This window comes from Lepidochelys kempii, chromosome 16 (assembly GCF_965140285.1).
Source record: "Lepidochelys kempii isolate rLepKem1 chromosome 16, rLepKem1.hap1, whole genome shotgun sequence".
Classification (NCBI taxonomy): domain Eukaryota; kingdom Metazoa; phylum Chordata; order Testudines; family Cheloniidae; genus Lepidochelys; species Lepidochelys kempii.
Window position 1 is genome coordinate 15,423,594 of NC_136395.1, and position 26,796 is coordinate 15,450,389.

Genomic DNA, 26,796 nt, shown 5'->3' on the forward strand with positions numbered 1-26,796 from the left:
CTTCTTTGGGAGGCGGACTCATGTCCAGAGCTGACCCGCTTTACCTGGGCAGTAACTTTCTGTGCAGGTGCTGGCAGCTGGCTCTGCACAAACAGAGCCCAGGGGTGCTGGAACAATTTTTACAGTGGGGGGTGCTGAGAGCCATTGAACCAAACTGTAAACCCTGGATATAATGGAAACCCCTTCAAGCCAGGGGGTGCTGCAGCATCTCCCGCACCTCTAGTTCCAGTCCCTATGTCAGAGCCTGTAAAATAACCTCTTGACAGCGTAAAACACCAATGAAGAGAGAGGCCTTCAGAGCCACCTACCACCCTGGGAGCCATTGCTCCTGCCTCTGGCTAGACAGGGATGTATTCATAGGACCAGACTCCCACCTGCCCCCGAGACTCTGTGTCCTGGTGCTTCATGCACAATAGCTTCCCAGCCCCAGGAAATACCCTTCTCCATTCCTCCATATTAGTACTATTATTTGTGAGGAAGAAGTGTAGTCTAATGGTTACAGCCAGGCACGGGGGTGCCCAGGACTCTTGGGGTCTATTCCCAGCTCAGTCACTGATTGGCCGTAAGACCTCGACGAGTCACTTAACTGCTCTATGCCTCAGTTTCCCCCGCTGCAAAATGGGCGCTATGAAGCGTCTCCTACTGAGGCAAACCCTGCGGTCCTTAGCCAGTCAGAACTCCGCTTGGCCTCCGTGGGAAGTCCGAGCACGGAGGGCAGGGTTTGGCCCCGCGCTTTGAGATCCCCCGAGGGCAGGATGTGTCGCCAGGCCAAGTATTATTACGCCGGCTGCATCTCCAGGCCAGGACCTGCCCGCGCCTTTCCCCCAGCAAGGGCAGAGACCGCAGCGCACGCGCGCTCCCGGCAGCCGATGGGGGGCGCCCTTTCCCAGGCCGCGCGAATGGGGCTGGCGAGGGAAGGGGGCGCGCGCTAGGACCCGGGCAGGGAGCAGGTGGCCGCGGGGGGCTGCAGGCGCCGCGCTCCCAGCTCCCGGGCGCTCCTGCCGCGGGGCGGCTGGTCCCGGGCTAGGAGAGCGGGGGGCTCCCCCGTGTGCCCGGGGCTGGCGGAGCTCGCAGGGGAGCGAGGTAAGCGGCGCATCCTCGTGCCCTTGGCGGAGCCCCGGCACCGCGGGCGGGGAGCGGGGTGCAGGCGCCCCTCGGCCGGGAAGTTACCGGGCAGGCAGCAGAGGGGCTGGGGAGGGGAGAGGCCCTTCGTCCTGCTGCAGATGCACCCCGGGGTGGGCCGCCTCTGCTGGGGTTAGGGGCTCAGGGGTGCGTCCAGACCGCCCCACGGAGGGTGAACGGGGCTGGCTGTCTCCCGCAGGCAGGCCCTCGCCCCAGGGACCGGCTCCGGGGGCACAGCGGCGTGGGTGCTGCCTGGGGGCCGCGTGGGTTCTGTGCCGGGTGGTGCTGGATGCCCGGGGCCTGCCCCGGGCGCTGGTGACACGCTCGGGCGTGTGACCGTGATTTGCACGGGTGCGCAGGGCTCTGCCCGAGGCGGGCTCAGGCCCCAGGTGCGAGTGGCGGACCGGAGCGGGAAGGTGGGATTTAGTCCGGCTCTCCGGGGGCAGGGGCGTCGTGCGCTGCCCCAGTTTAGCCGGATAAGGGTATTTCTGTAATACCGGCGGATTAGCCGTGACGCTCGTTTCACTCTGATTTCCCCAGGCAGAAAGGGGCAGCTGGTTGGGTTTTTCACTCTAGGAGGTTGCAGACGGCAGATCGGATCAGCCCTCCCCTTGGGGCAGGGCCCTGGCGGGGGCAGAGATGTGACAGAGCGAGCCTCAAGACGGAAGGGCAGCCTGCCCGTCCGAGCTGGGGCCCGCTCTCAGTCCCTTGGAAGGGGAGGGGGGAGAGACATCCCCCCCCCCCCCCAAGCCAGGCTCTCGACTTCCCTCATATGAAAGGTCTCGCCCAGGTAAGGAAAAGGGAAACTTCACCAAGGCCTCCCTCTCTGATCTGGGACCCGTCCTCGAGGTTTGCACTTCAGCAGCCTGGATGTCCTGATCACTAGGGATTTGTCGGTGAACTCCTAGTGGGGAGGACTCTGCAGCTGCCGGGCGAATAGGGCATCGTGAACTAGACAGGACATGATAGTGCAACCCAGAGGCAAGCAGAGAAGGGGTGGGGGGCTAGCCCACTGACTTCACTGGGCTTTGGCTCAGACTCCTAGCGCGTGGTGTGTTCGGAGCTCTGTGCTGCTGGGTGGGCTAGGGGGGTGCTGAATCACTGCCTTTGGGGGAGCCCTGAGCATTTGTGCATCTTCCTTCCCCTGGCTGTTTGCTCTCCTTCCCTCCCTCTCTCTCTTTTTAGCGCCCCTTGTGCCATCACCTACTCTGGGGAAATTCAAGGCTCAGACTAAGCCACCCACCTGTCAGGGGCCAGCCAGGGAGAGGGTATTTGGTCCTGCCACCATGCAGAGGACAGGGGCGGTAATAACCTCCCAGAGCCACTTTCCAGCCCAAGTGATGATTCCCTGCTTCTCTCCCTCTGTCTCCATCCTCCCCCCACCCACACAAAACGTTATCCGCCTTTGCTTTTTCCTTTCCCACACACAAAACATTATCTTCCCCGCCCCTCAGCTATTCAGGCGAGGCATGAAGAGGCGAGTGATGAAGGAGCAAACGGAGTCGGTGTAGTTGGGAGGCTGAGTGTTAAGGAGGATGAATTGTACTCAGTGAGAACGGACGGCTTCCCACACCAGCCGTGGGGGGATATTGTGGACTCCAGGATGGGTAGGAGAGCCAGGAGGAGGAGCAAGGAGTGGAGACATCCAGATGATAGATTCAGGTGGCATTATGCCTACGTTGGGGGTCTGGGAAGCTTTGGGGAGCATGAGCTTTGCCCGTCTCAAAGCACTACCGGTGCACACAGAGTCTGACCAGGCCCCATCCTCCGATGCACCCTCTTCTGGTGCTGAGCAGGGCCGGCAGCGCTTGGGGAGCGCTGACGGCAGCATTGTGGTTCACTCCTGCGTGGGTGCCAACCAGCGCCGGCCTTAGGGGTGGGCGACTGTCTAAGGCACTGTGGTCAGGGGGGCTCCGTGGTCAAGGGGCTCGGGCTCCCTGTTGCTGCCAGCGGGGTGTGGTCCAGCGTGACAGGAGCACCCTGCTCCCAGTCAAAGGCTCCCTGCTCGCTGCCCCACCTCGTTTCCCAGCCCAGCTCCTAGTCCCATCTCCTCACTCTGCGAGTTGTTTGGCTCTTCCCCTGCCACCCACTGCACTTGCAAACGCCCTGGACCCAGCCCAGACAACAGGCAGGGCCCAGGATGGACACTGTGGTCAACAGGCAAGAAGCAGGTGGGACTGGGGTGCAAGGCCGTGGGAGGGATCTCGGGGGCAGGGGCGATGCAGGGAACGGCTGGGAAGGCAAGAAGGGCCAGGGGTAAGGGCTGGGGAGGCAGCAGGGGCGCCAAAATATAAGTTCATCCAGGACACTATTTCTAAGGCTGGCCCTGGGTCAACCTAACCTTTTCCACCCTGTGCACTTTTCTTTCCAGGGGACCAGTGTAGGGGCAGCCCCAGTTCAGTGCTGGCTGACATAGAATCATAGAAGATCAGGGTTGGAAGGGACCTCAGGAGGTCATCTAGTCCAACCCCCTGCTCAAAGCAGTACCAATCCCCAACTAAATCATCTGTATGGGCTCCTCTCTGCTGTCCTTTCCCCTATCCATCCCACTGTCACCCATGCTACACACACTGAGACTGGTTGGTTTAGAGGTGTGCAGAGCCGCCTTTGGCCTCCTAGGTGATCCCTTTGATCCTGGCCCAAAGGCCATCAGATTGCATTTGCCAGGCTGTCCCTCTGGCTCCTTTCCCCAGCAATGACTGCACAGGAAAGAGTTACAAGGAAAACCCATGGGCATACGGGTGATGTTGGTCTGCTAAATACATCCTGCCCTTGGGCCTCAGGCCCCCTTGGGTCACCTCTGCGGTCAGGGCTCCCAGGCTGTGTGAGATTAACTCCCCTTTGTGCATGCGTGTGTGTGTGTTATTTCCCAGCCTTCCCAAGGCAGTGAGGAAAGAGGATTTTTCCAATCATGGTAAGTAACGAAGAGGGGAAATTGCAGTGACTCACTAATGAGGACTTAAAAAACAATTGGTTAGATCTGTGCTTGGTATGGAGCAGCTGTGGAATGGTAGATCCCTGCAGAGCGAGAATGAGAGCTCTTGTATGTGTCCAGGTACACATGTTAGGGTGGGAGGGAGACAAATATACTCTTTAGTGCTTCTTTGTTCATAGAGGTGCTGGCTTGAGCTGGGAGCGCCTCTGTGAAATGAGTTAGGTGGTTCTCAGCCCAGTTCCTATTGCACAGGCATCCCCATCTGTAGCTGGTCTCAGCAAAGAGGTCCCTGTCAGACTGGGCCATGGAGACTGAGCTGCCCTCTGCTGATTGGGTTTTTCCAGGACTTTGGCCCGTTGGCAGGTAGCGGGGACGATAGATCGAAGACCCTTCTCCCAGACTGAGGTACATCAGCAGTGATCCCTTCCCCGACCCCTCTCTTCTGAGCTGGAGGGGACCCCTGCTAGTGGAGAGAGGGGAGCTCATTCCTCCTGGCCCATTCACCCCCCAGCCTCCGGGCTGAGCCTGCCAGCAAAGGGAGCTGTGGAGTGCCAGATGTGGGGATGGAGTTAGTGATGCAGGCACCTGTCCACCAAGGACTGGGCTGAGACAGACCAAACTGTCTGTCCATTGTACATGCATGGCCCCCATTACCAGAGCGCCTGAGGGCCACACAGTTGTTCATGTATTTGTCCTCACGGCACCCCTGTTTGGGGCGGTTACGTCCTCCCAGTTACAGATCAGGGAGCTGAGGCACAGGGAAACCGACTGACTCACCCAGTGTCACGTGGGCTGTGTCAGAGCTGGGATTGAAACATCCTAACCTAGCACCTTCATTTAATACAGGCCACCAAAGAGCCATCAAATGGCACCAACTTGAAATCACCATCAGCCTAGGCTGGATTCAGGCTGGGGAGGTGGCTGTGAAAAGCTCCCTCTCTCCCTGACCCAGCCAGCCCTTCCCCTCCACCCATGTAAAACCCTGTGGGAGCCCTCGGAGAGGTGGCCGGCTGCCTTTGCTCCATTCCCAGGTGTTCGTTTTAATGGGATTTTGTATCTTTGGAGCCTGCAATCCCCTTAGAGAGGTTGGGTTGATGTGATCATGGGTAAACATTGTCCCCCAGCAGATTTATGGCCCTTGATCAGGTATTTGTTTGAATGGATTTTACTGAGCTTTTTGGGCAGGAAAATAATCTCCTCCTAAAGCTTAACCAGCCTGCAGGTTCGCACTGTAATAAGCCAGGGGGTGGGAGGCATGCTTATGCCGAAGGCTGCCTTAGGAGACCTCTCCCTCCACCTCCCTGCCAGGGAATGAGCCTGTGATGGGGAGACTGATGAGTTTGCAAAGCTGTCCTCGCACAAGACCTTGCTATACAAACACTGGTTTTGATCTTGAGCTCACTTCTCCAGCACAAGCTGAGGAAGGAGAGTTGCAGCTGACTCATAACCCCTGCAGTTCGGAAGATCCGTGCCGGCTCACTAAGCAGAGGAATATTTGACCCATCTCTTGGGCCTTCCATCTAAGGGGACTGCAAAGCCCTTTACAAACATTAACTAATTAAATTAAGTGAAAGTGGCAAATTGTCCTGTGGCACCTTATAGACTAACAGACGTATTGGAGCATGAGCTTTTGTGGGGGAATCTGAAGATTCAGCTGCATGTGACGAAGGGGGGATTCACCCATGAAAGCTTATGCTCCAATACGTCTGTTCGTCTGTCAGGTGTCACAGGACTGTTCTGCTTTTACAGATCCAGACTAACATGGCTACCCTTCTGATAATGAAATTAAGTCTCTCAACCCTTCCCCCCATCTTTTGGCAGATATTATTGTTTTCCCCAGTTTACAGATGGGGCCACTGGGGCCCAGGAGATCTAGTGACTTGCGCAAAGTGTCAGGGCCAGGGATAGAACCCAGGAGTCCTAGATCCCAGACCCCTGCTGTGCTTCACTGTAATGACCCATTATGTAAGCTGATTTAGGTATGGCTAATCCAGTTTACAAACCATCGCTTGCTTTTCTTCCTCCTGGGAGATCTCTCTGTGACCAGCAGCCGTTCTGGGGCTGACAGCGTCTCTCTGTCTGAGGAGCACTAAACACATGGCTGACTTACGCTTTAGAAAAGTGACTGAGCTTTCACCCTGTGGCATGGTTCCCCTGCACCTCCCCTGCTTTAATTAAAGGGTGTAGGAGGAGGGGCTGCTTCCCAGTAGGTGGGGAGAGTGGGAGACCCACACTAGGGTCAGAGGACTCTGTACTTCAACTTTGGACCTGGCTGTGCTTGGGAGATGGAGCAGAAGGAGAAGGCAGCCTGGGAGCAATATGCATGAAAAGGGCCATTTAGGTGCAGAGCCCAGGTTGAGGGCAATGAAAGACCAAAATAAGGGGGCTGGGGGGAAATGGTGACATCCAAAATTGAGCTGTTGAGAGACGGCTCTGAGCTGTGATCTGCGGCAGGGCAGATGGGCACATCTGGGAAGGCAGCATGGTGCCAGAGGGCCTGATGCAAAGCTCTTTGCAGTCAATGGAAAGACTCGCAGTGACTTCGCCAGGCTTTGGGTCAGGCCAGGAGAGCACAACGCAGCAACATGGTGTGTTCGGCCCTGTAGGTGCGCCCAGCCCAGCCCAGCCTGACCTGTTTGGGCTGTGCTGTCATGCGGGTCAGAGTACGATGGGGTGGAGATTGGTAGCCATGGACTTGTATTCGAGGAAGGGGGCAGATAGTTTAGAGTGACCATGCCTCTTTGTTTCTGTGCAGGGACTTGAGTTATGCTGATGAAGGCTCCGCACTAAGGTTGGCAGAGAGACATGAGTAACAACACGGTAAGTCCTCCCCACGAAGCAGCCCTCCTGTCCTGGTCCCGTGCGTCCATCTTCCGGGCCCTCAGAGGGTGTCATGGGCTTCCTCCTCCCCTTTGGAGCTCGTTCTGCTCGGCCATCTACCAGAGCTGGTTCGCTGACCATCCTGGCACAGTGTTGGAGGTTAATGTGATTTTTCACTGGCTTCGGTTTCTTTTCTGGGCAGCAGCGGCAGCTTGTGCTCTGGGTTCAGGGCAGCTCTGTACATAATTGCTGTGCTTCACCCTCGGAGCGTGGCGTCTAGACCCTGTGGCTGTACGTGATTTAAAAACAACCCCAATAAACCCACCTAGCCCCAGGTCACAGAGGGAGCCAGAGGTAGGTGTTCCTTGCTCCTCAGGCTGGTCGGCCAAGCCTGTCGCTCGGGACTGGGGAAAGCCAGCCCTGACTGAGCCAAGACCTGCTGTCCTGTCCTCCAGGCTCTTGAAAGAGGGAGCTGCAGCAACGCTGGGTGGTTCATTCCAGCCTTGATGGAAGCAGGAGGTAGCAGAAATCTCACCAGAGGACCAGACTCCAGGGGAGAGGGTCCCAGCCCATGGTCAGAGGCCCAGGGGGCATCTGAACAGACCCAGTCTCAAGAGAAACCTCCAGACTTTACCGCAAGTCAGGGCAGAACTGGGGGACTCTGTCTGGTTTCCAGCAGAATCTGTGCATCAGCCCAGGTTCCCATGAGGCACAGGGGAATCTCATGGGAGATGTGAGGGGACCCTGAAGCTTTTGCTAGAGCTTTGTGGGGAGGACTCTTACTTGAGACAGCAGGAGCCTCTGGGGCTTACTAAAAATCTCTGGGCCTCGGGGAGCCTGGCCAGAGCCTTAGATTTGTGACTAAATTGGGAATTAGCGGAGTTTGCCTGGTTTTAGGTTCCCCAGCTCTGACCTTTCTCTCCAAGCCTTGCAGCGTTCGTCTCTTACTCCGCCACTGCCCTGCCCTCCGCTCCTCGACTGCTCTGGGCATTGTTACCCTCCCCACTCCCCCCCTGTCCCCCCTTCCCCCACTCCCCACATTAGTAAGTCTGCTGGCCAGCCCCAGCTCTGGTGGAACTCCTTTGACATGAGGGATGACTCTCTCCCACCCAGCCAGCCTCGCCCTCCGCTCCATCAGGACCGTGTATGTTCATCTGCGTCTGTTTTCCTGTATTCTGCCCACTAGTGATAGCAATCTGAAAACTGCTCTGGGCCCCAGGCAGCCCTGTGGCTATGGGGTAGGAGAAACTCTCCCTGATGCCCAGTGGGGCCTTGTGTCCTGCAGTGGGAGAACAGGGCTCTTGGGTTTTAATCCCAGCCATGAGCTTGGGCAGTCACTGGAGCCAACATCTACAAAAACAGCCTCTGGCTTTGGGTGCCCAGCTCCACCTCAAGACATGCAGGGTCCTTTGCTCAGTGCTGATGAGCGCCCACAGCTCCCCTTGACTTCGGCCGGAGCTGCAGGTGCTCCACCCTTCTACAACTCAGGCCCACGGTGACTCAGGTTGGACACCCAAACCCAGTGGCCACCTTTGAAAAGATTGGCCGTAACCTCTTATTATTCAGTTATTTAACACTAATTACAGTAGCCCTCAGAAGCCCCAGTTGGGATCAACGCCCCAGTTGTGCTGGGTGCTGTACATAGACTCAGCCCCTATACGAAAGAGCTCAGTGCCTCAGTTTACCCATTTGGAAAACAGGGCTAATGTCACTGATTCTGTTCTCAAGCCTGATATGAGGACTGGCTCACTCATGTTTGAGACGTGCTGTGCAGATGAGGCCATGCAGGAAAGATGTCTGAGTGGTTTTCCTCTCAGGAGATCTGTGCATTCTCAACTGCTCAGAGCAGGCGCACCAAGTAGCAGCATTCATATCAAATCTTTGTACCCTGAAGTCATGGTGAAATAGTAGCCAGGTAACCTGCATCTGCCCTGTTGTGGGAGCTGGATTTCATTAGCTGCCAGCTCCAGGTTACTGGGCTGCCCTGTTTTCAAATGCACCATGAAATCCAGCTGAGATTTCACTGGAAAGAGGGCAGGGAAGTGAATAAACCTCACCCAGGAGTGTTTGCCCTGACGTTAAGTCTCCCTGAAAACAAATTAAGTACAAGGGAGGAGAAAACGCAATCTTGGCTAAGATCCATCTGAGGTTCCTGGAGCAGAAGGCAGCTGGCAGGTTGTTGATAGCCGGCTGGGCTATTGGGTCCCTGTGCTGCTCCATAGCCTATTAGCCCTTGTTAGTTTCCAGTCAAGGAAGGCACCTCTGGGGCCTGCTCCTGCAGGGGACTTTTGCCTAAAGATCAGGCCTCCTATTCCAACAGGGGATTGTATGACTTGCTGCCATAACGTAATCCAGGATCTAAAGGACTGGAGGATGAGTTGTCTGTTTCCCCCACACACACACACACACAAACAATTGTTCTCTTTCCTCCATGCTGAGCACTGATGTTTTGTGTGACAGGAGTTTCTGACACATGATCTAGTGGTGACTGATGCTGAATCGTGGCTGTGAGGTTGTTGTGAGTGTGAACAATAATGTTTTAAGTATCAGGGGGTAGCTGTGTTAGTCTGTATCCACAAAAACAACAAGGAGTCTAGTGGCACCTTAAAGACTAACAGATTTATTTGGGCATAAGCTTTTGTGGGTAAAAAACCCACTTCTTCAGCGTTTTAGTGAGCCTAAGAGAGGAAGAGAAAATCTAGATAAGAACTAGATTAAACTTTCCCCAGGGTCTTATTCCAGGCCAAATTATGAAGGTGCTACTCAGGGTTTTTATTCCATCTCTCTCCCCTTCTTTCCAGCCAGCCCTCATCACTTGGGTATCTCAGTGCCTGTATTCAGTCCTTGCACAGGCAATGCTCCTGTCTGCTTCATGGGAAATTTTGGCTGAGTCAGGCCTGTAGTTGTTGTTTATTATTTGTATTTTTCTGTAGTGCCCAAGAGGCCCTGCTGTGCTAGGTGTCATCGGGCCCTGTCCTGAAGTGAGTGTGTCAAACGGGATCTGATCTAAAAACTCTTTCCATTGACTTCAGTGGCAGTGGGCTTTGGATCGGGCCCTGAAGGAGAGACTGGGAAAGGCGAGGACAAGGGTAGAGGAAATAGGATCAGGCTGCTACCCAGGGAGCTTTTGCACATTCTGGTGTATCCTGGTGGTTCTAAATCATTTTACTTAGTTTTTAAAAAATAGGTGAAATCAGCCAAGTGATGCCAGAGAAAGAACATTGGGTTTGAACTTAGTACTCACCGACCAGCTGCACAGCAGCTGTCTCGTCTCATCCCCTCCTAACGTATCAAGGAATTCACTCTCTTTTTCTTGGCTGACTTCCGGTTAAATCAACAAGCCAGATTTTAGTGTCAACAAAAAGGAGGCCAAAGAAGAGAAGTCACCGGTGCACAGAGATTGGGGCAGTGTGCTGTGGTTGCTGACTTCTATGGATTATCGAAGTAATTTGTTCACAAGGCACCTCTAAGCACTGTACAGTAGCAACCAAATGTGAGGCCTAGAATACAAAGCAGCCACATATCCAGGCAGTTCCCACAAATATGGTACAAGGAGGAACCCAGTAACTACACAGGGTACCCAGCTCGCATGAGGAAGGAGGCACTGTGGGGAGAGGGCCCAAGAAACACTGACAAATAGAACAGGTGAAATAAATGAGTTTGGTGTGATCTGCAGGCCGGGTAATCTGCCCAGGGGACAGATGGGCACGTATCTGAGACAAAGTGCCCCCCCTCCCCCTCTGCAGCTGAATCTAAGGCTGGGAGGGGGAAAGCCGAGATTCAACGCAAGTAGCCCCGGTGATCAGCAGGTATTAGAGAAATATGTGAGAGAACAACAGGTCAAAGAGACGCTCAGCATAACGAAGGGATATTCAGAAGTGTTCAACGCTGGCCTAACGGCTGCCATGGAAGCCAGTGGGAATTACCACTGGGAGCAGAGTTCGTCCAATATTGAACGCTTCATAGTACCACATCCTGCCCCGCAGCGTGTAACTCGGGGGGAGGAGGCAGGGCCATATGCTGCCTTTGAAAACCAGTGTCCTTTCCTCTTTTGCTAATAATATAACCCGGAACTTTGAAAAGCTTACTTGTGTCCGTTTAAGCTGCTGCTTCACTTTTTTTTTTTTTTTTTACCTTTCACAGAACTTGGATGGGGAAGCCAGCCTGGTCTATTTCACTTTTGTTTCAACTCTGGGCACTGGCATAATGTTGTCTGTGCTCATGGTTCTGGGGGGAGCATGTTGAATTGTTTTTTTAAATCCACTTGTTTTCTTTGAATTTAAAAGAAAAACCAACATTTCTACTTGCATTAGATTTCATAAGCACAGCTAACGTCTACGCGTCCAATTCAACAAGATTTTACTCCTGCGTGGACCAAACTAACAGCGAAGATCCCTGTCTTGCAATTGGGTCCATCCATGCAGAAATTATTTGGCTTAAGGTCATGGCTAGGGGCCCCAATCGGAGAGCAGGGCCTCGTTGTGGTAGGTGTTTGACTCGCGTGTAACAAAAAGATAGTCTCTGCCCCTGAGTTGGTATTCGAACCATGCAATGAGAGGTGGCAGATGGATGACAGACAAATGAGAGAGCACCAGGGAATGATGAGATGATTGAGAAGAATTCACTCCTACACAGAATATTGGAGAAAAAACATGCAGAAGAACCAATGTCTGTAGAAACGTTAGGCCAGCAACAGTGCATCAGGCTGACTGTGCTCCCTGACACCCTCCCGCCCAAGTATCCAACTAAGGAAAACAAATGCAATTATATAAAATGGCCAAAGAAACTAGTAACCCCAAAGGTAGGAAAGTAAGGCCTGAATTACAAATAGAAAAGGAGGAGGCAAGGCAGGAGACTAGAAAATGAGAGTAGGAAAAAGAAGTGGTAATGAAGCTGAAAGAGAGGGGCAGTAGCCACACTAGAATAATAAATGGTAGGAGGTCCTGGCAGCGTTCTGCAGGAAAATCCCTTTACAAGCACTGACTCTTGGCCCCTCTGCCTCGGGTGGCATTGACTAGTGGTTAGCACCCAGATCTGGGAATCAGGACTGCTGGGTTCTGTGCCCAGCTCTGCCATTGACTTGCATAATATGAGTTTTTTCCTGTGTAAAATGGTAACTTTTGGCCACTTCTGAAAGGGGCTTTGAAGTCCCCCAGTGACAGGCACTGTGTAAGGGCTTGTTTACACTAGCTGGGCTACCGCGGCATAACCCTACAGCAGCCGAGGGGTTTTTCTGTCACTGTAGGAACTCCACCTCCCTGGGTGGTGGTAGTTAGGTCAGAGGAAACATTTCTCCATCGACCGAGCTGTGTCTACACCAGGAGCTAGGTTGAGTAGACCAGGGTAAAGCGAGGTGGTGGTTATAGGAAGGCACGAGTGTCTCTCCCTTCTAATTTGGGGGCAGGATAATCTCATAAACTCAAAGTCAGCCAGATTCCCTCTATCTCTGTCTGGCTCTGTGAGATGTGGTTTATTTTAAGGCGTGGGACGGGATCCCGTCCACTCTCTGTGATAAATACCTTCAGAATAAGGTCCCCACCCTTTCCATGGAGTTTGTAATGAAAGCTCTGATGCGACTGGGCCTGCTGTAATGGGGCCAGCACACTGCTGCAGAGGCAGACTGGAAGCTGCAGGGCCCGTCTCTTTGCACAGCTGTCTCATTAGCTGGCCTCCCTGCTGGGATCTTCCCATTTAACCCAGGACAAGCCACAGCCCAGGCCTCTCCTCTGCCCCCACGTGCTCATTGCTCCACTTGCGGCTGCTGGTGCCTCCTGTCCCCGCCTTAATTCCACCCCTTGCAGGCCTGCACCCCTCCTGTCCCCGTCCCCCCCACCATCACCCTGCAACACGCATAGTTAACCCTTTCATTCCTGGTCTCTTTGCTGCCACATCCCGAACAAAGCCAGCATGGGGAGGCAAAAAGCTTGACCAATTGCTGGCCATGATAGATAATGATACAGTGCTTAAAGCAGCCTCTGGCTTCCCGGTGCTTCTGGGCTTGGGGTAATGTCTCATTAAAGCTGGACGTATATTCCTTTAAGAAGCTGCCCATTGCCAAACTCTCCCTTGACATCCGTCTGTGTGTCACAGCAGAGCTTGGGGAGGGGGGAATTGGCCATGGCTGCCTGTCAAAGAACATGGGGGTGTTTGTGCTTCTGGAGCCCTTTGCTGTGGTGTTAGCTGCAGGGATCTCTGGTGTCACAGACAGCGGGGGTGCTAGAGACCGCTGGGAGATGCCCCTTCTCCCCAGGGATGGAGAGCCACGTTTTCCAGGTACCACTGATTTGAGGGACGGGGTGGGGGGCAGTGTGGGAGACCTGCGGCCTGACGGTCAGAGGGGCTCAGTGCTTCCAAATATCACGCCCAGGGTATTTTAAGTTGGGCACCTGAAATCTGAGGCTCGTGGGAGCTGTAGGCTGGAATCCTGCCCAGCTGCTGCTCCTGGCACGGGGTAAGGGAGAAGGGGGCACGAATGAGGTTCATGAGGGTTAAGCCTGTAGTCTCTCAGTCATTTATCGGAGACCATTGCAGAAGCTTTGCCGGTCCCCTCGGCTGCTCTTTCCCAGGCTCCTTCAGAAAGGCGGGGCACTTGGAGACGCAGCACTGTCTCAGTCCCAGGCTCTCCTTTTCCCACTCCAGGGCCAGCGCACAGCAATCCTCGTGGTCCTCTTTGCTTTGATCATGCTGCTGATCATCTACAGCTCGAACAGTGGGAACGAAGTTTTTCACTACACTGCCCTGCGGGGGAAATCCCCCCATCCCCCCAACCTCAAGAAATGGGGATTGAAAAGTGGATACCTCCCTGTCTATGGGAACAAGGTAGGTCGCAGCCCACCGCGGGTGAGCCCGGGGCGCTCCCTGCGGTCACGTCGCAGACTGGGTCCCAGGTCTCGGGGGTGAGCCCAGCAAGCGGTTTACACCGGGAAGGAAGGGCTGGGTTATAAATCACTGGGAGGAGCCACGCGATCGCAGGCTGGTGCATTAGGAGCGTGAAGGGCCGCTGCTTTTCTGGCCTCCGTACGGCTGCACCCTGCCCAGTGGGAGGGGTGGAGCGGAGGCGACACGATACAATTTGCAGCAGCTCAGTTGGAGAATGGACCTTTGTGTTTCTATTATGGAGGCGCCACCCATTGCTTAGAGCCAGGAATCAGGTCTTCTGGACTCTGCTTCCAGCTCACTAACCGGCCCTTGGCAAGTCACTTTGGCCCTCTGTGCCCTGGTTTGCCCATATGTGAAATGGGGGCAGTAATTCCCAGGCATCGTCAGAGGGTTCATTAGGGAATGTCTGGTAAGCAGGTTGGGATCCTCGGACAGAAGGTGCTTATCAAAGGGCAGCATGGTAGGGAACTAGCCAGTGAGTGTGGAGCATTGCCCTCTGCCGCATGGAGCCAGAACTGTGACCCAGAGCTCCGGTATTGCTGTGAGTGACCGTAATGCTCTCCGGCCTGGATCCCGTTGTGCTAGGTGCTGTGCATCCACTTAGAGACACTTGCTACCCCAAAAAGCTTCCAGTCTGAATTGACAAAGGAAGCGTTCCTGGCTTCATTTCACAGACTGGGAACTGAGGCACGGAGAGATGGTGACCGCCCAGGGTCACCCAGGGAGTCTGACAGAGCCAAGAATTGACCCCAGATCGCCTGAGTCCCAGCCCAGTGCCGCATCTGAAAAACAACCCTATTTCCTGTCACCTCAGAGAGAACCCCCGATAGCTCAAGTGGCAGGGGCCAGTGTCTCTGGAGGAGGAGGGTCTTGGTTCTGTTCTCTCCATCGCCTGGGCGTTCTAAGCAGGGAAGGTGCACAGGGTCGTGGTGGTGGGGAGGTCTTAGTTGGCCACAGGGTCCTTGCTAATGATGGTTTCTTCCCCAGACCCTGAATTCCCACTGCCACCAGTGTGTGATCATCACCAGCTCCAGCCACCTGCTTGGGAGCAAACTGGGCTCAGAGATTGACCAATCGGAGTGCACCATCCGCATGAACGACGCCCCCACCACCGGCTACGAGGCAGACGTGGGCAACAAGACCACGGTCCGGGTGGTGGCTCACTCCAGCATCTACAGGGTGCTGAAGGGGCCCCAGGAGTTCGTCAACAAGACCCCGGAGACCATCCTCATCTTCTGGGGTCCGCCCAGCAAGATGCAGAAGAGCCTGCTCAAGATCCTCCAGCGCGTCAGCATGTCCTTCCCCAGCATGTCGGCCTACGTGGTCTCCCCCGTGCGCATGAAGCAGTTCGACGACTTGTTCCGGGGAGAGACCGGGAAGGACAGGTACCTTGGAGCCCCGTTCCCATTCCACTCCTGGGGGCATTCGGTGCCAACAAATTCCGGATCCTGCACACAGTATTTTAAAATTCTGCACATTTTATTAGTCAGAAGTACACTACATAATCACGCCCGCTTCGATTATTTTGGTAATTCAGTTCAAAATACCTGCCAGCAAGTATGTCTGTAACGATACAGAGCCACACACAAATTCCCCCAGGAGCAGAGAGTTAAAGCAACTCCTATGACAACCTAGTTCCTGTTTCTCTGCCCACTTCTGCGCCCCCCCACGCATGTCCAGCCAGGGGGTCAGACACCCACAACCCTTCCCCCCCAGAGCCCGGCTGCGGGCCCCCCCCTTGCCCAGATACCCCTTACACACACACAAGCCCAGCCATGGCCCCCTCAGCCCAGACACCCACTCCCACCCCCCCAGCCCAGGGATCCATAGGGAGAAACAGCCTGATGGTCCATCCCAGGCTTGCTGGAACCCTCTAGCTCCCTCCTGCCCCGCTTTGCCTCACACCCCCCACACCCCTGCCGCAGTGTCTTCTGTGTGCAAGCTGGGCTCTGGTGGGTCTAGTGGCCCCTAGTGGCAGCCAGCAGCACTGCATCCCGTTTCTGGGGGGGGTGGCGGGGAAAGGAAATTCTGCATGCACAACGTTAATTTCTGCAAAATTCTGTGTTGCACAGTGGTGCAGAATTCCCTCAGGCGTACCATTTGCATGCCTGGTGACTGGAGCCCCAGCCTCGCTGGCCAGCCCATCCTATTTGTCTGCCCCTGCTGCAGTGCCACTGACCTGGGCTGTCTCGCAATGCACACCCATGAAAAGAGGCCATACTGCCCTCTGGAGTCACTTGCCTGCCTGGCAGTACATCCTGGTCCCTAGCTGGGAAGGGGAAGCCAGCATGCTTGGGTGGTAGGGAGCCTCAGGAGAACAGAAATGGGGTGGGGATGGGGGGGTAAATGGGAGACTCAAGAACTTGGCATCAATATAATTCAATGTCCTCCCACCTTCTCCTAACTGGTCACTCTCTGTCCTCCTCCCCCCACCATCCTACACTCCTTTCCTTCATCACTCTTCCCCTGGCATTCCCTTCTTCCTCCTCTTCTTCCTGCTCTGTCCATCTCTTGTTCTTTTTCTTTCTCCCTCTCCTTCTGCCGGCTCCCTGCCATTCCCCGTTTCTCAGGGAGAAGTCCCGGTCGTGGCTGAGCACAGGCTGGTTCACCATGGTGATTGCCGTGGAGCTGTGTGACAAGGTGCATGTTTATGGGATGGTCCCCCCTAACTACTGCAGGTAAGAACCCAACCCCCACCAGGTGCCCCTCCCGGGATCCCAGCGCTCGGCCATCGGCCGGCAGCGCCCCAGCGGCTCACCCTGTAACTCTGTCCTCCGCAGCAGGAGACCTCAGCCCGGCAAGATGGCATATCACTACTACGAGCCCAAGGGCCCGGACGAATGCACTACCTACATCCACAATGAGCGCAGCCGTAAGGGCAACCACCACCGCTTCATCACGGAGAAAAAGGTCTTTGCCAGCTGGGCCAGCCTCTACAACATCACCTTCTCCCACCCGGCCTGGGACTAGGGCTCCCCGAGGAGACATGGAGCCATTTGAGTGCCCAGCCCAGCAACTGGTGCTAGTCGTGGGATAACTTCACCTGGAAGGGAAAACATCTCTTGGATTAACCCTGTGAGCCAGGCTGGGCTCTGAGGGAGGAGGCCCCACAGCACAAGCTGCCCCGGTTCACTGTCCAGGGCCAGAAGGACTGGCTGAGGGGAGGAAGGGACTGGGATGGTGCCTGTGACCCGACTTGCAGTCCCAAGGCCCAGGGAGTGTTGCTACCCGCGGGGCACTGCTGGGTTCATGGTGCTCCCACCCACACACACACCTCGTGCACATCGCTGGCTCCCTGCTTTGAGGTCACCTCGCTCCCCCATCAGCGATCAGCTCAGGGGCCCAAGAGTGAGTGGGAAATCATCACTGGCTTCCCAGATGGAACGGCTGACCCCTTCTTAGCGCTCTGGGTGGCGTCTCTGGTCTCACCTCTCTTGGCTTCGGGAGAACGTATTTCCGAGATGGGAGGACTGTAACCCTCTCAGCTCCGCTAGGCTCAGCCTGATACTGAGAACCCGGGAGGCAACCCTGCCCCAGGCAGCCTCTGCCTTGGAAAACTACCACCTGCGTCCCCAAGGTTTCCAGTGAGGCCTACATAGAGACCAGCCTCAAGGGGGTAGACTTCTCAGGTGGGTCTGAGGCATGGCTAGGGAGGGGGCATGAGACATCTTTAAACAGGCTGTCCAAGCACTGACCCCCATACGGGACAAGGACAGAGCCCACTCTCCCCTGAGAACTCTCTGCCCTGCTGCCTGTGGCTGATCCCTTGTGTGGCTGCTTAAGACAGGGATGCCCTGTGGGGTGTGGGAGGGGTGTTGTATTGGGGAGCGTCACGGTCACTGGGAGGGGTGTTGGGGGGGAAGGGGAGCTGTCACCGTCATTGAGGGTGCTGTGTTTATGTGTGTTGTTCGCTGGGAGGTATTGAGGGGTGTGTAGGTCACAGTTGCTGGGAGGTATGGAGGGTGTCACAGTCACTGGGAGGCAGTAAGGGGGGGGGTGTGACAGTCATTGGGAGGTGTGTTAGGGGACAAGGGGGTATCCGTCTCAAAAGGGCTTCTTTTTCCCCAGCTGTAGAGGGCACTGGGCAGGGGGTGGAGAGGTTCCTTGTTTTGGCATCACCAGCTGCCCTGGGCAAAGCCCAGTCTGAGAGCCGCGTGCCAGGGCGGTTGCTGTCCGCTGGCTGGCAGCCGGTGACTGCCCTCCTTTAACCCCACTTGTGACCAATGCTCCCTCTAATTTTTGACAGGCTGTGTGCGCAAAAAATTTCTTCTGGGCAAATTTTTGTGGGCGCGGTGTTTCGCCGTGTGCGTGGGGTTTCGGAGCTGGGTGCGTGCACACAGCTTAGAGGGAACAGTGCTTGTGACATCCAGATTTGGTGGCACTTGGCCACGCTGGCTGCCCCCAGTGGGCTGGGAGGCCTGGGGCTGTGGTTTATTCACCTCCCCCCCACACCCCAAGCTCTGTCCACATGGGCTGCAGTGCCTCTTCCACTCCTAGTCAGGACACAGCAGTGACACCCCCCCCGACCCCCCCCCCCCAGCTGCATGGCTGCACGTCCTGCTCTCCTGTCCCTGCTGCAGAGACCTTACGGCTGCTGGTGCGCTCACTGCCTGGCCCTTTCTCAGCGTGAGGCAATGGCGCTCCCTGCTGGTGGCCAAGAGGCAGTGCCATTTGCTAGGCTCACTGTTTGCATGGCTTCTCCATACCATTTTCAGGGCCGTTCCTCTTGAATGTGCTTTCCTGCTGCTGCTTCTGGTGCCATTGCGCTTCCCCTCCCTCCCACCCACCCACCCCTCTTGCATCTCTCCACTTGTCAGTGAAACATCTGCCCGGGGAGAGCAAGTGGCCATGTGGTAAGAGAGAGGGCAGCAGTACTGTGGATATGGAAGTTATACCCTCAGCTGGAGGGAATTGACTTACAAGGAGCCAGGCACTTTTCAGCTGCCTCCCTAGTTCTGTCTGTCTGATCGCTGTTCTGCCTGGCTGCCTCTGATCCCTGCCGCTGGGTCTGTTATGCCTCAGGTTACTGAGAGTTCCTTAAATCAAGGCACTGAGACTCGACAGCAAGCACTGACCACGACTGCATGGCAGGGGTCTCCGCTCTGGGCTTGCTGAACATGGCTTCTTCTGTGTACACGCACAGCTGAGGGGATCGTGTGTGGGTGTCAGTCAGACATGGTTCTGTTCTTAGTGTAGATGCAGCCTTAGGCTTGATGCCTGTTTCCTCAGGGTAGAGTGGGTGTGAAGTGCTCCTGTTATGGTTTGGTGTTACTCTGTTCTGGGGGGAATCACAGGGCTGGAAGGGACCTCAAGAGGTCATCTAGCCCAGTCCCCTGCACTCATGGCAGGACTAAGTATTATCTGAACCATCCCTGAAAGGTGTTTGTCTAACCTGCTCTTAAATGACAGCACAAAGTGCAGACAATACAGAGTCGTGGATTTAGATTAATAGATTTGGACCCCTTGTGTTTACTCCCATTCTCTCCTGCTCTCACATCCCCATCCCACCTCTCCCATTTCTCATGGTCTCTTCCCCTCTCTGCCTTCCCCAGCAATTCAGGGGCTCCATGAAAAGTGCACTTCAGCGTGGGGCCATCAGATGCTTTCTAGTCACCCACCAGGTTGGATTTTGTCCTTTCCTGGTCCTCGGCAATAGCTGCTGAAAATCTCCAAGTTAAAAAAAAAATAAATAAAAAAATAAAAATACTGCAGTCTTTTATAGTAACAGCCCAAATCACGGTGGGCCAGATCTTCACTCAGGCAAAACTCCCCTCTGCGACTAGTGGGACTTTTGTCTGGGGCAGGGCTGCAGGATTGGACCCTGGAGTAACCTGATTGTGAACTGGTTACAGCGCAGGGGCAGACTTGGATCCCATGCCGACCAGTGTGAATCAGCAGCCAGCCTGCTCAAGCTGAACCAGAGAAAATGAGGTCAGAATCCAGCCCCGTGCCTGTAGAATACAGCAGCGTTTTCTTTGAAAACAAGGGTGTGACTGATAAACGTGCTGGAGGAAAAACCATCAGCTCTGTGCTCCACCACGGGGGGTTGAATGGGTGCACGCCTCCGTGCAGCAGAGACGTTGTCCATGCACCCCTGGAGTGGAATTGTATCGTGGCTGTGTGAGCTGGGAGCAGATCCCCCGCTTACTCTGACACCCACAGGTGGGAATGACCCTTGTGCAGTCATCTTGACCATGGCTGATATTGCAAGAGGATACTCTCCCCCTGCACTTTGGGAGGGGAACACATGCAGGAGTGTGATGGCAAGGAGGTGGGAAGGGGACCTTGAAACTTACAAATGTCCCTTGGGGGACATGCCATTTCTCCCCCCACCCTGCAGAAGATCAGCCAAATCCATATCCGCTGATACGAACAAACCATGCTCTTGGTTACTACAGTCAGTGGAGATGCTCTGGATTTACACCCGTGTGACTGAGCGTCGTGTGACCCCTGATATTCAGGACACAGGAAGCAAAGTGTGCCCAGCAATGTGGAGCCGGCTGTGAACACCTATTCTGAACATCACTGCCGCCCCGGAGGATGCAGCTTGGAAAAGACTCCCCAGCCAGTGGAGAAGTCCTGGCTACCCTTCTGGGAAGGCTGTGGAGCTGCTACTTTCCCACCATAGCCAGGACCTGTCGGGTGTTCAAAGCAACACTGTTGAGATGTTTTTTGGGGGGAGTGGGTTTTTTTTTTCCTGGTCCTTGTATTTGTATTGGTTTCCTAAAATAGGTTAATATATTTTAAAATTGCACAAGAAGCAGGGTGAGATAAGGAGGCTGGGAGGCAAACCCAGCTGGGTGCTTGGTACCTGCAGCTCCATTGATGTTGGCTTGCCAGTCTGACCCCCATCTACATCTGGGAGTCATGGGTGCTCAGCACCCCTGTGTACCAGGCCATGCCTTCAAAGGGATCTAATGCTGTTAGATGCCTTGCTCCCCTAATGTGTTTCGGACCCTCTGGAAAGCCCAGTTGTACATCTTGTACTGCCCTGGCAAATTCTGCAAAACCCGATAGGGTTCTGTAGAATGCAGTAAAGGAACTAGGGTTGATCCCTTTTTGGTATGCTTTTCTCTCTGCTGCTACTCTTCTGGGCTTCTGTAAACAGCTGGTCCGCTTAAACCACTCTGTGAATGATCCTTTGAACAGAACTGTCAAGTCGCTCGTCCGGGTAGCTCCTATAAAAATCAGTCACTCTTGAATATAAGGTTGCATTTATAAAAGGTTAATATATGATGAATAGATGTTAGAAGCCTGTTACATACATGAGTAGCATGAATTAGAAACACATCGGTAGAAGGCATATATATGGTAATGAACCCTCGTTATAAGCAAGCCATTAGGCTCTCTAATAACCATGGATTAGCCATTTATGAGAACATCTGTTAATCATTTATTAACCCGTTATAAACTATAAATGGAACCTTAATAGAAAGCGCGATGTAAACACCTGGATGGTAACATAACAGCATGCGGTTGTACCATTTCATGTGAGACGTTTGCTATAAAAGTAACTAGCAATGCAACTGAATGGGGTGCTGAAGTTTGCTTTTTTTCCCCTCCCCCCATTGCTTGGGCTGTGGAAGAACTTGGCAATGCAATTTCTTCCGCTCCCAGCTCCATCCTCTCCCAGCTGGCAAGCAGGGACATTTTCTAGTGTTTTGAATGAATGTCAACGCTGCCTCTTGATTTAGCAGCAGCATTCACCTCTGGGGCACCTTATCTGACCGCAACATCCTTCTTTTGTACAGGAGCTGCAGGGATGGGGGCCCAGCAGCACTGGGAAAAGCATTTGTTCATTCGCTCCTGCTGCTGTGCAGGCAGCCAGAGGAAGGTGATGTTTTGCTTGTAGATCCACAGATCGTGACTACTCGCTTTTTTTTTTTTTCATCAATTTTTCAGCAGTGGAGTTATGGATTTAAAAAACCAAACAGGGTACTAAGAATCCAGTTGGCTTATGTTCAGACGCAGCCTGACAGGACTCCTGGATTCTGTTTTTGAAGCTGCAGCTGAATTGCAGTTCAGCCTCCCTGTGCCTCAGTTTCCCATCGGGAGTCATGATTGTAATATAGCTCACCAGGGCATTGTGCGGCTTAATTCACTGTGTGAGATCCTCACGTACATGGTGTGCAAAGGTTTATTATAGCCTCGTTAGATTATACCAATGTCAAAGTGTTAGTTGTTGAGCCTGCCAGAGCCCCTTTAAGAGGTTCAAAGTACAAGAAGGCACAGGCTAAAGGAGAAAGGTCGCTCTGTGCCAGATCCTTAGCTCAGGGGCAGGCCCTCTCTGACTGCAGGTCCTCTCACTCAGCACGGAGGCCCAGATCCTCATGAGCTGCCGTGAAGTGTCAACATAACACATTTGGTAGCCTTGACTTGTGGTACTGCTTCCGAGTGACCCCCTGTATCTGGGATTGTCTGTCAAGCCAGCAAGGAGTGAATGTTTTGTAATGATTTGTAGGGGAATAAATATTACTATGATCTTAGCCGCCATGTTTCTGTGAATTTGGATCTTGTATCATTCCAAGGCCGCAGAGAGGCTGCCCTGCCTCGTGACAGCTGCTGGTAATAGTGGAACGGACTTGGTTCATTAAAGTGTTTTGTGCCCTCTCGCCAGCCAGCACTGTGAACTTCCCCCCAGCAGTGCCAGAGCTGGCTCTACAGTACAGCGAGCTGCTTTCCCAGGTCGTCCTCTCGAGGGCTCCAGTGTGAATGCTGCTGAAAAGCAGCGTCCAGCACAGTGTGCAGTGGTGGGAGGTTCCCAACCGCAGTGTCCACTCTGGGTCTGCTAGGACAGTGGGTAGAGTGGAAGGAAGAAAGGACGTATAGGGGAAAGCCCTTAATCTCCTTGGGAGTTTGCCATGGGGCTCATACTCCTTCCGTGTCATTCAGGTGCGTTGGGAGGATACATCTATTGATAGGGGGGAGTTGTCCAGATATATGCGTGATGGGCATCAGATAAATAGAGAGAGAAAAAGCCGGGGCCCTGGCAAAATCTGAACAAAACAAGACAAAAAATCTGAACAAAACAAGACACTCCTCCCCCCGAAATAAACAGTTAAATTGTAAAGCTAAGCCATAGTTGCTATATACACACCTTCCTAATTTGACTAGTCCAGCATCAGGATTTCAAGTCCCAAGGGTCCCACAGGTAAAGTGACACTAGACTGATTACTCAGACCACAGGTTGTCTGGGAAGGGGCCATCCTGGTGGTGTATGGGTGCAGCGTAGTGAGGTGGGGCCTGATCCTGGCCTGAGGCCTCTAGATACTTCCTCATTATACATAATAAGTCCTGTGTATTTGTGGCTATTTTGGGGTCCTTTTTGTGCGGCTTCAGGCTGGGAGATAGTGATGCTGGTGCTGGTCCTAGGGCAGGATCAGGGCTGCCGCCGCAAAGCTAAACCGAAATAGACCTGACTTTGCTTCCTTATGGTGCAGGAAAAAGGCCTGAAAAGGGACCCCTCCAGTCAAGAGACAAGGGGGGTGGTGGTGTCTGCTTGTGTTTTCACCTAGAAAGTCAAGGTCCTTGTCTCCTGAACTCCACAGCCCGCTGGAGAGCTGATCGGATGATGGCAGCCAGAAGACCCCAGTGAGAGGCCAGGTGATTTTCATCCAGCCCTGTGAGGGCAGCGGGAGGGTGGAAGGCAGCTTCTGGCTCTATTGCGGTTGGTTCTTGGCGGCTGTCAGGAGCACCTGCGTGTCTGCCAGACTCGCCTTCTCAGCTGCTCGAACCAGTGCCTCATTTCTAGTGGCTTCATGGCAGGTCCCGTGTTCATCCCCTCATGTCTGCCCTAGGCCTGCAGTGAGGACATGGCCCTGCTGGGGGGCTGGGCTTGCTCTCCTCTCCCCCAGGCCCTTCCCATCCCCACACCTGGGCTGTTGCCCTCCCATGGCCGGGGTGTGTGTGTGTGTGTGCAAAGTGTGGCTAACTTTCCATGTGCCCTGCTGAGAACTGCAGCCCCCAGCCCTGGACCCACAGCCTGCACCTGTACCTCCCTTCTCTCCCACTCCACCGAGCAGCAGCCCTGGACCCACAGCCTGCACCTGTCCCTCCCTTCTCTCCCACTCCCCCCAGCAGCAGCCCTGGACCCACAGCCTGCACCTGTCCCTCCCTTCTCTCCCACTCCCCCGAGCAGCAGCCCTGGATCCACCAGCCTGCAGCCCGCAGCCCCACAGCCTGCATATCCCCCACCCCCAGATCCTGCAGGCCCAGACCCACAACCTGCATCTTCCCCCCCCCCCCGCAACTCCGATCCTGCAGCCCTGGACCCACAACCTGTAGCCCCCCCAGTCCCTCCAGAGAGACAGCTCCCTTCTCTCCCTGAGCCTGCAGCCACAGCCCCCAACCCCGGGCCGCCACCCCCCAGATCCTAGAGCTCCGGCCCCACAGCCTGCAGCTCCCAGCCCCGCTCCTCCAAGACCCTCGCTGCAGCCCGGTGCCCAGGAGGGGCGGGGGCGCCTGTCACAGCCTCAGGCGCAGGGGAGGAGGGAGGACGCGGCTCCTCCTGCCCCAGCCCGCGGGAGGAGCCGGGCCGGCGCTGCGGGCTGCAGCATGACCACGGCGGAGGCGAAGGACTATCTCCAGCGGGGAGCGATCCCGCAGCTCTTCGAGGTGAGGGGCGGGGGCGCCGGGGGCAGGGGACGGGCCCTGGGAGCTGGGGGGCTGCGCCCCGCTCTGCGCTGGGAGATCCCAGGGAAGGGACGGGGGTCCCAGGCTCTCCCGCTCCCGGAGGCAGCTCCAGCCCTCTCTGGGTACCCCAGACTCCAGCCCCGGTAACCCCTCCCCTCCCCAGCTCCATGCCCCGTGTACCCCTCCCGTATACCCCGTGCCCCTGCCTTGCCCTCCCCTTCACCAACCCTCACACGGTACCCCTACCACCCTCCCGCTATCCCTCCCCTCATACCCTGGTCCCCTGCCTGCCACCCTCCCCTCCACCTCCCCTCACACATCCCGTCCCCTACCACCCTCCCGCTATCCCTCCCTTCATACCCCGGTCCCCTGCCTGCCACCCTCCCCTCCACCTCCCCTCACACATCCCGTCCCCTGCCACCCTCCCGCTATCCCTCCCCTCATACCCCGGTCCCCTGCCTGCCACCCTCCCCTCCACCTCCCCTCACACATCCCGTCCCCTACCACTCTCCCGCTATCCCTCCCCTCATACCCCGGTCCCCTGCCTGCCACCCTCCCCTCCACCTCCCCTCACACATCCCGTCCCCTGCCACCCTCCCGCTATCCCTCCCCTCATACCCCGGTCCCCTGCCTGCCACCCTCCCCTCCACCTCCCCTCACACATCCCGTCCCCTGCCACCCTCCCGCTATCCCTCCCCTCATACCCCTGTCCCCTGCCTGCCACCCTCCCCTCCACCTCCCCTCACACATCCCGTCCCCTGCCACCCTCCCGCTATCCCTCCCCTCATACCCCTGTCCCCTGCCTGCCACCGTCCCCTCCACCTCCCCTCACACACCCATCTCCTGCCACCCTCCCGCTATCCCTCCCCTCATACCCCGGTCCCCTGCCTGCCACCCTCCCCTCCACCTCCCCTCACACATCCCGTCCCCTGCCACCCTCCCGCTATCCCTCCCCTCATACCCCGGTCCCCTGCCTGCCACCCTCCCCTCCACCTCCCCTCACACATCCCGTCCCCTGCCACCCTCCCGCTATCCCTCCCCTCATACCCCGGTCCCCTGCCTGCCACCCTCCCCTCCACCTCCCCTCACACATCCCGTCCCCTGCCACCCTCCCGCTATCCCTCCCCTCATACCCCTGTCCCCTGCCTGCCACCCTCCCCTCCACCTCCCCTCACACATCCCGTCCCCTGCCACCCTCCCGCTATCCCTCCCCTCATACCCCGGTCCCCTGCCTGCCACCCTCCCCTCCACCCCCCCTCACACATCCCGTCCCCTGCCACCCTCCCGCTATCCCTCCCCTCATACCCCGGTCCCCTGCCTGCCACCCTCCCCTCCACCTCCCCTCACACATCCCGTCCCCTGCCACCCTCCCGCTATCCCTCCCCTCATACCCCGGTCCCCTGCCTGCCACCCTCCCCTCCACCTCCCCTCACACATCCCGTCCCCTGTCACCCTCCCGCTATCCCTCCCCTCATACCCCGGTCCCCTGCCTGCCACCCTCCCCTCCACCTCCCCTCACACATCCCGTCCCCTGCCACCCTCCCGCTATCCCTCCCCTCATACCCCGGTCCCCTGCCTGCCACCCTCCCCTCCACCTCCCCTCACACATCCCGTCCCCTGCCACCCTCCCGCTATCCCTCCCCTCATACCCCGGTCCCCTGCCTGCCACCCTCCCCTCCACCTCCCCTCACACATCCCGTCCCCTGCCACCCTCCCGCTATCCCTCCCCTCATACCCCGGTCCCCTGCCTGCCACCCTCCCCTCCACCTCCCCTCACACATCCCGTCCCCTGCCACCCTCCCGCTATCCCTTCCCTCATACCCCGGTCCCCTGCCTGCCACCCTCCCCTCCACCTCCCCTCACACATCCCGTCCCCTGTCACCCTCCCGCTATCCCTCCCCTCATACCCCGGTCCCCTGCCTGCCACCCTCCCCTCCACCTCCCCTCACACATCCCGTCCCCTGCCACCCTCCCGCTATCCCTCCCCTCATACCCCGGTCCCCTGCCTGCCACCCTCCCCTCCACGTCCCCTCACACATCCCGTCCCCTGCCACCCTCCCGCTATCCCTCCCCTCATACCCCTGTCCCCTGCCTGCCACCCTCCCCTCCACCTCCCCTCACACATCCCGTCCCCTGCCACCCTCCCGCTATCCCTCCCCTCATACCCCGGTCCCCTGCCTGCCACCCTCCCCTCCACCTCCCCTCACACATCCCGTCCCCTGCCACCCTCCCGCTATCCCTCCCCTCATACCCCGGTCCCCTGCCTGCCACCCTCCCCTCCACCTCCCCTCACACATCCCGTCCCCTGTCACCCTCCCGCTATCCCTCCCCTCATACCCCGGTCCCCTGCCTGCCACCCTCCCCTCCACCTCCCCTCACACATCCCGTCCCCTGCCACCCTCCCGCTA

At 56.3% G+C, this 26,796-nt stretch overlaps 2 protein-coding genes across 6 annotated transcripts in view; both read left to right on the forward strand.

Moving 5' to 3' along the window:
- Nucleotides 1–942: 942 nt before the first annotated feature.
- ST6GALNAC6 (ST6 N-acetylgalactosaminide alpha-2,6-sialyltransferase 6) lies at nucleotides 943–17,588 on the forward strand. Of its 3 annotated transcripts, XM_073314304.1 has the most exons (7): nucleotides 943–1,083; nucleotides 4,402–4,462; nucleotides 6,813–6,877; nucleotides 13,517–13,696; nucleotides 14,744–15,141; nucleotides 16,327–16,434; nucleotides 16,537–17,588. In XM_073314304.1, the coding sequence occupies exons 3-7, from the start codon at nucleotides 6,863–6,865 to the stop codon at nucleotides 16,724–16,726; spliced, it is 891 nt and encodes a 296-aa protein (XP_073170405.1). In that variant the 5' UTR covers nucleotides 943–1,083; nucleotides 4,402–4,462; nucleotides 6,813–6,862; the 3' UTR covers nucleotides 16,727–17,588. The 3 variants fall into 3 exon arrangements, with proteins under 3 accessions (XP_073170405.1, XP_073170404.1, XP_078705186.1); XM_073314303.1 differs by lacking the exon at nucleotides 4,402–4,462; XM_078849060.1 differs by lacking the exons at nucleotides 943–1,083; nucleotides 4,402–4,462 and adding an exon at nucleotides 1,881–1,912.
- Nucleotides 17,589–24,207: 6,619 nt separating this feature from the next.
- AK1 (adenylate kinase 1) overlaps nucleotides 24,208–26,796 on the forward strand; it is a 45,072-nt gene continuing 42,483 nt past the window's right edge. The window contains exon 1 of one of the 3 annotated variants that reach the window (XM_073313939.2): nucleotides 24,208–24,370. In XM_073313939.2, the coding sequence (XP_073170040.1) occupies nucleotides 24,311–24,370 (60 nt within the window). In that variant the 5' untranslated portion in view covers nucleotides 24,208–24,310. The remainder of the gene's footprint in view (nucleotides 24,371–26,796) is intronic. The other 2 variants (XM_073313940.2, XM_073313941.2) reach the window with 2 other exon arrangements.

Bases quoted from the DNA above. Each gene is read 5' to 3' on its own strand.
- ST6GALNAC6 (XM_073314304.1), top strand. The intron at 13,697-14,743 runs GTAGGTCGCAGC...TTTCTTCCCCAG, and splicing joins TCCCTGTCTATGGGAACAAG to ACCCTGAATTCCCACTGCCA. The intron at 16,435-16,536 runs GTAAGAACCCAA...TGTCCTCCGCAG, and splicing joins GTCCCCCCTAACTACTGCAG to CAGGAGACCTCAGCCCGGCA.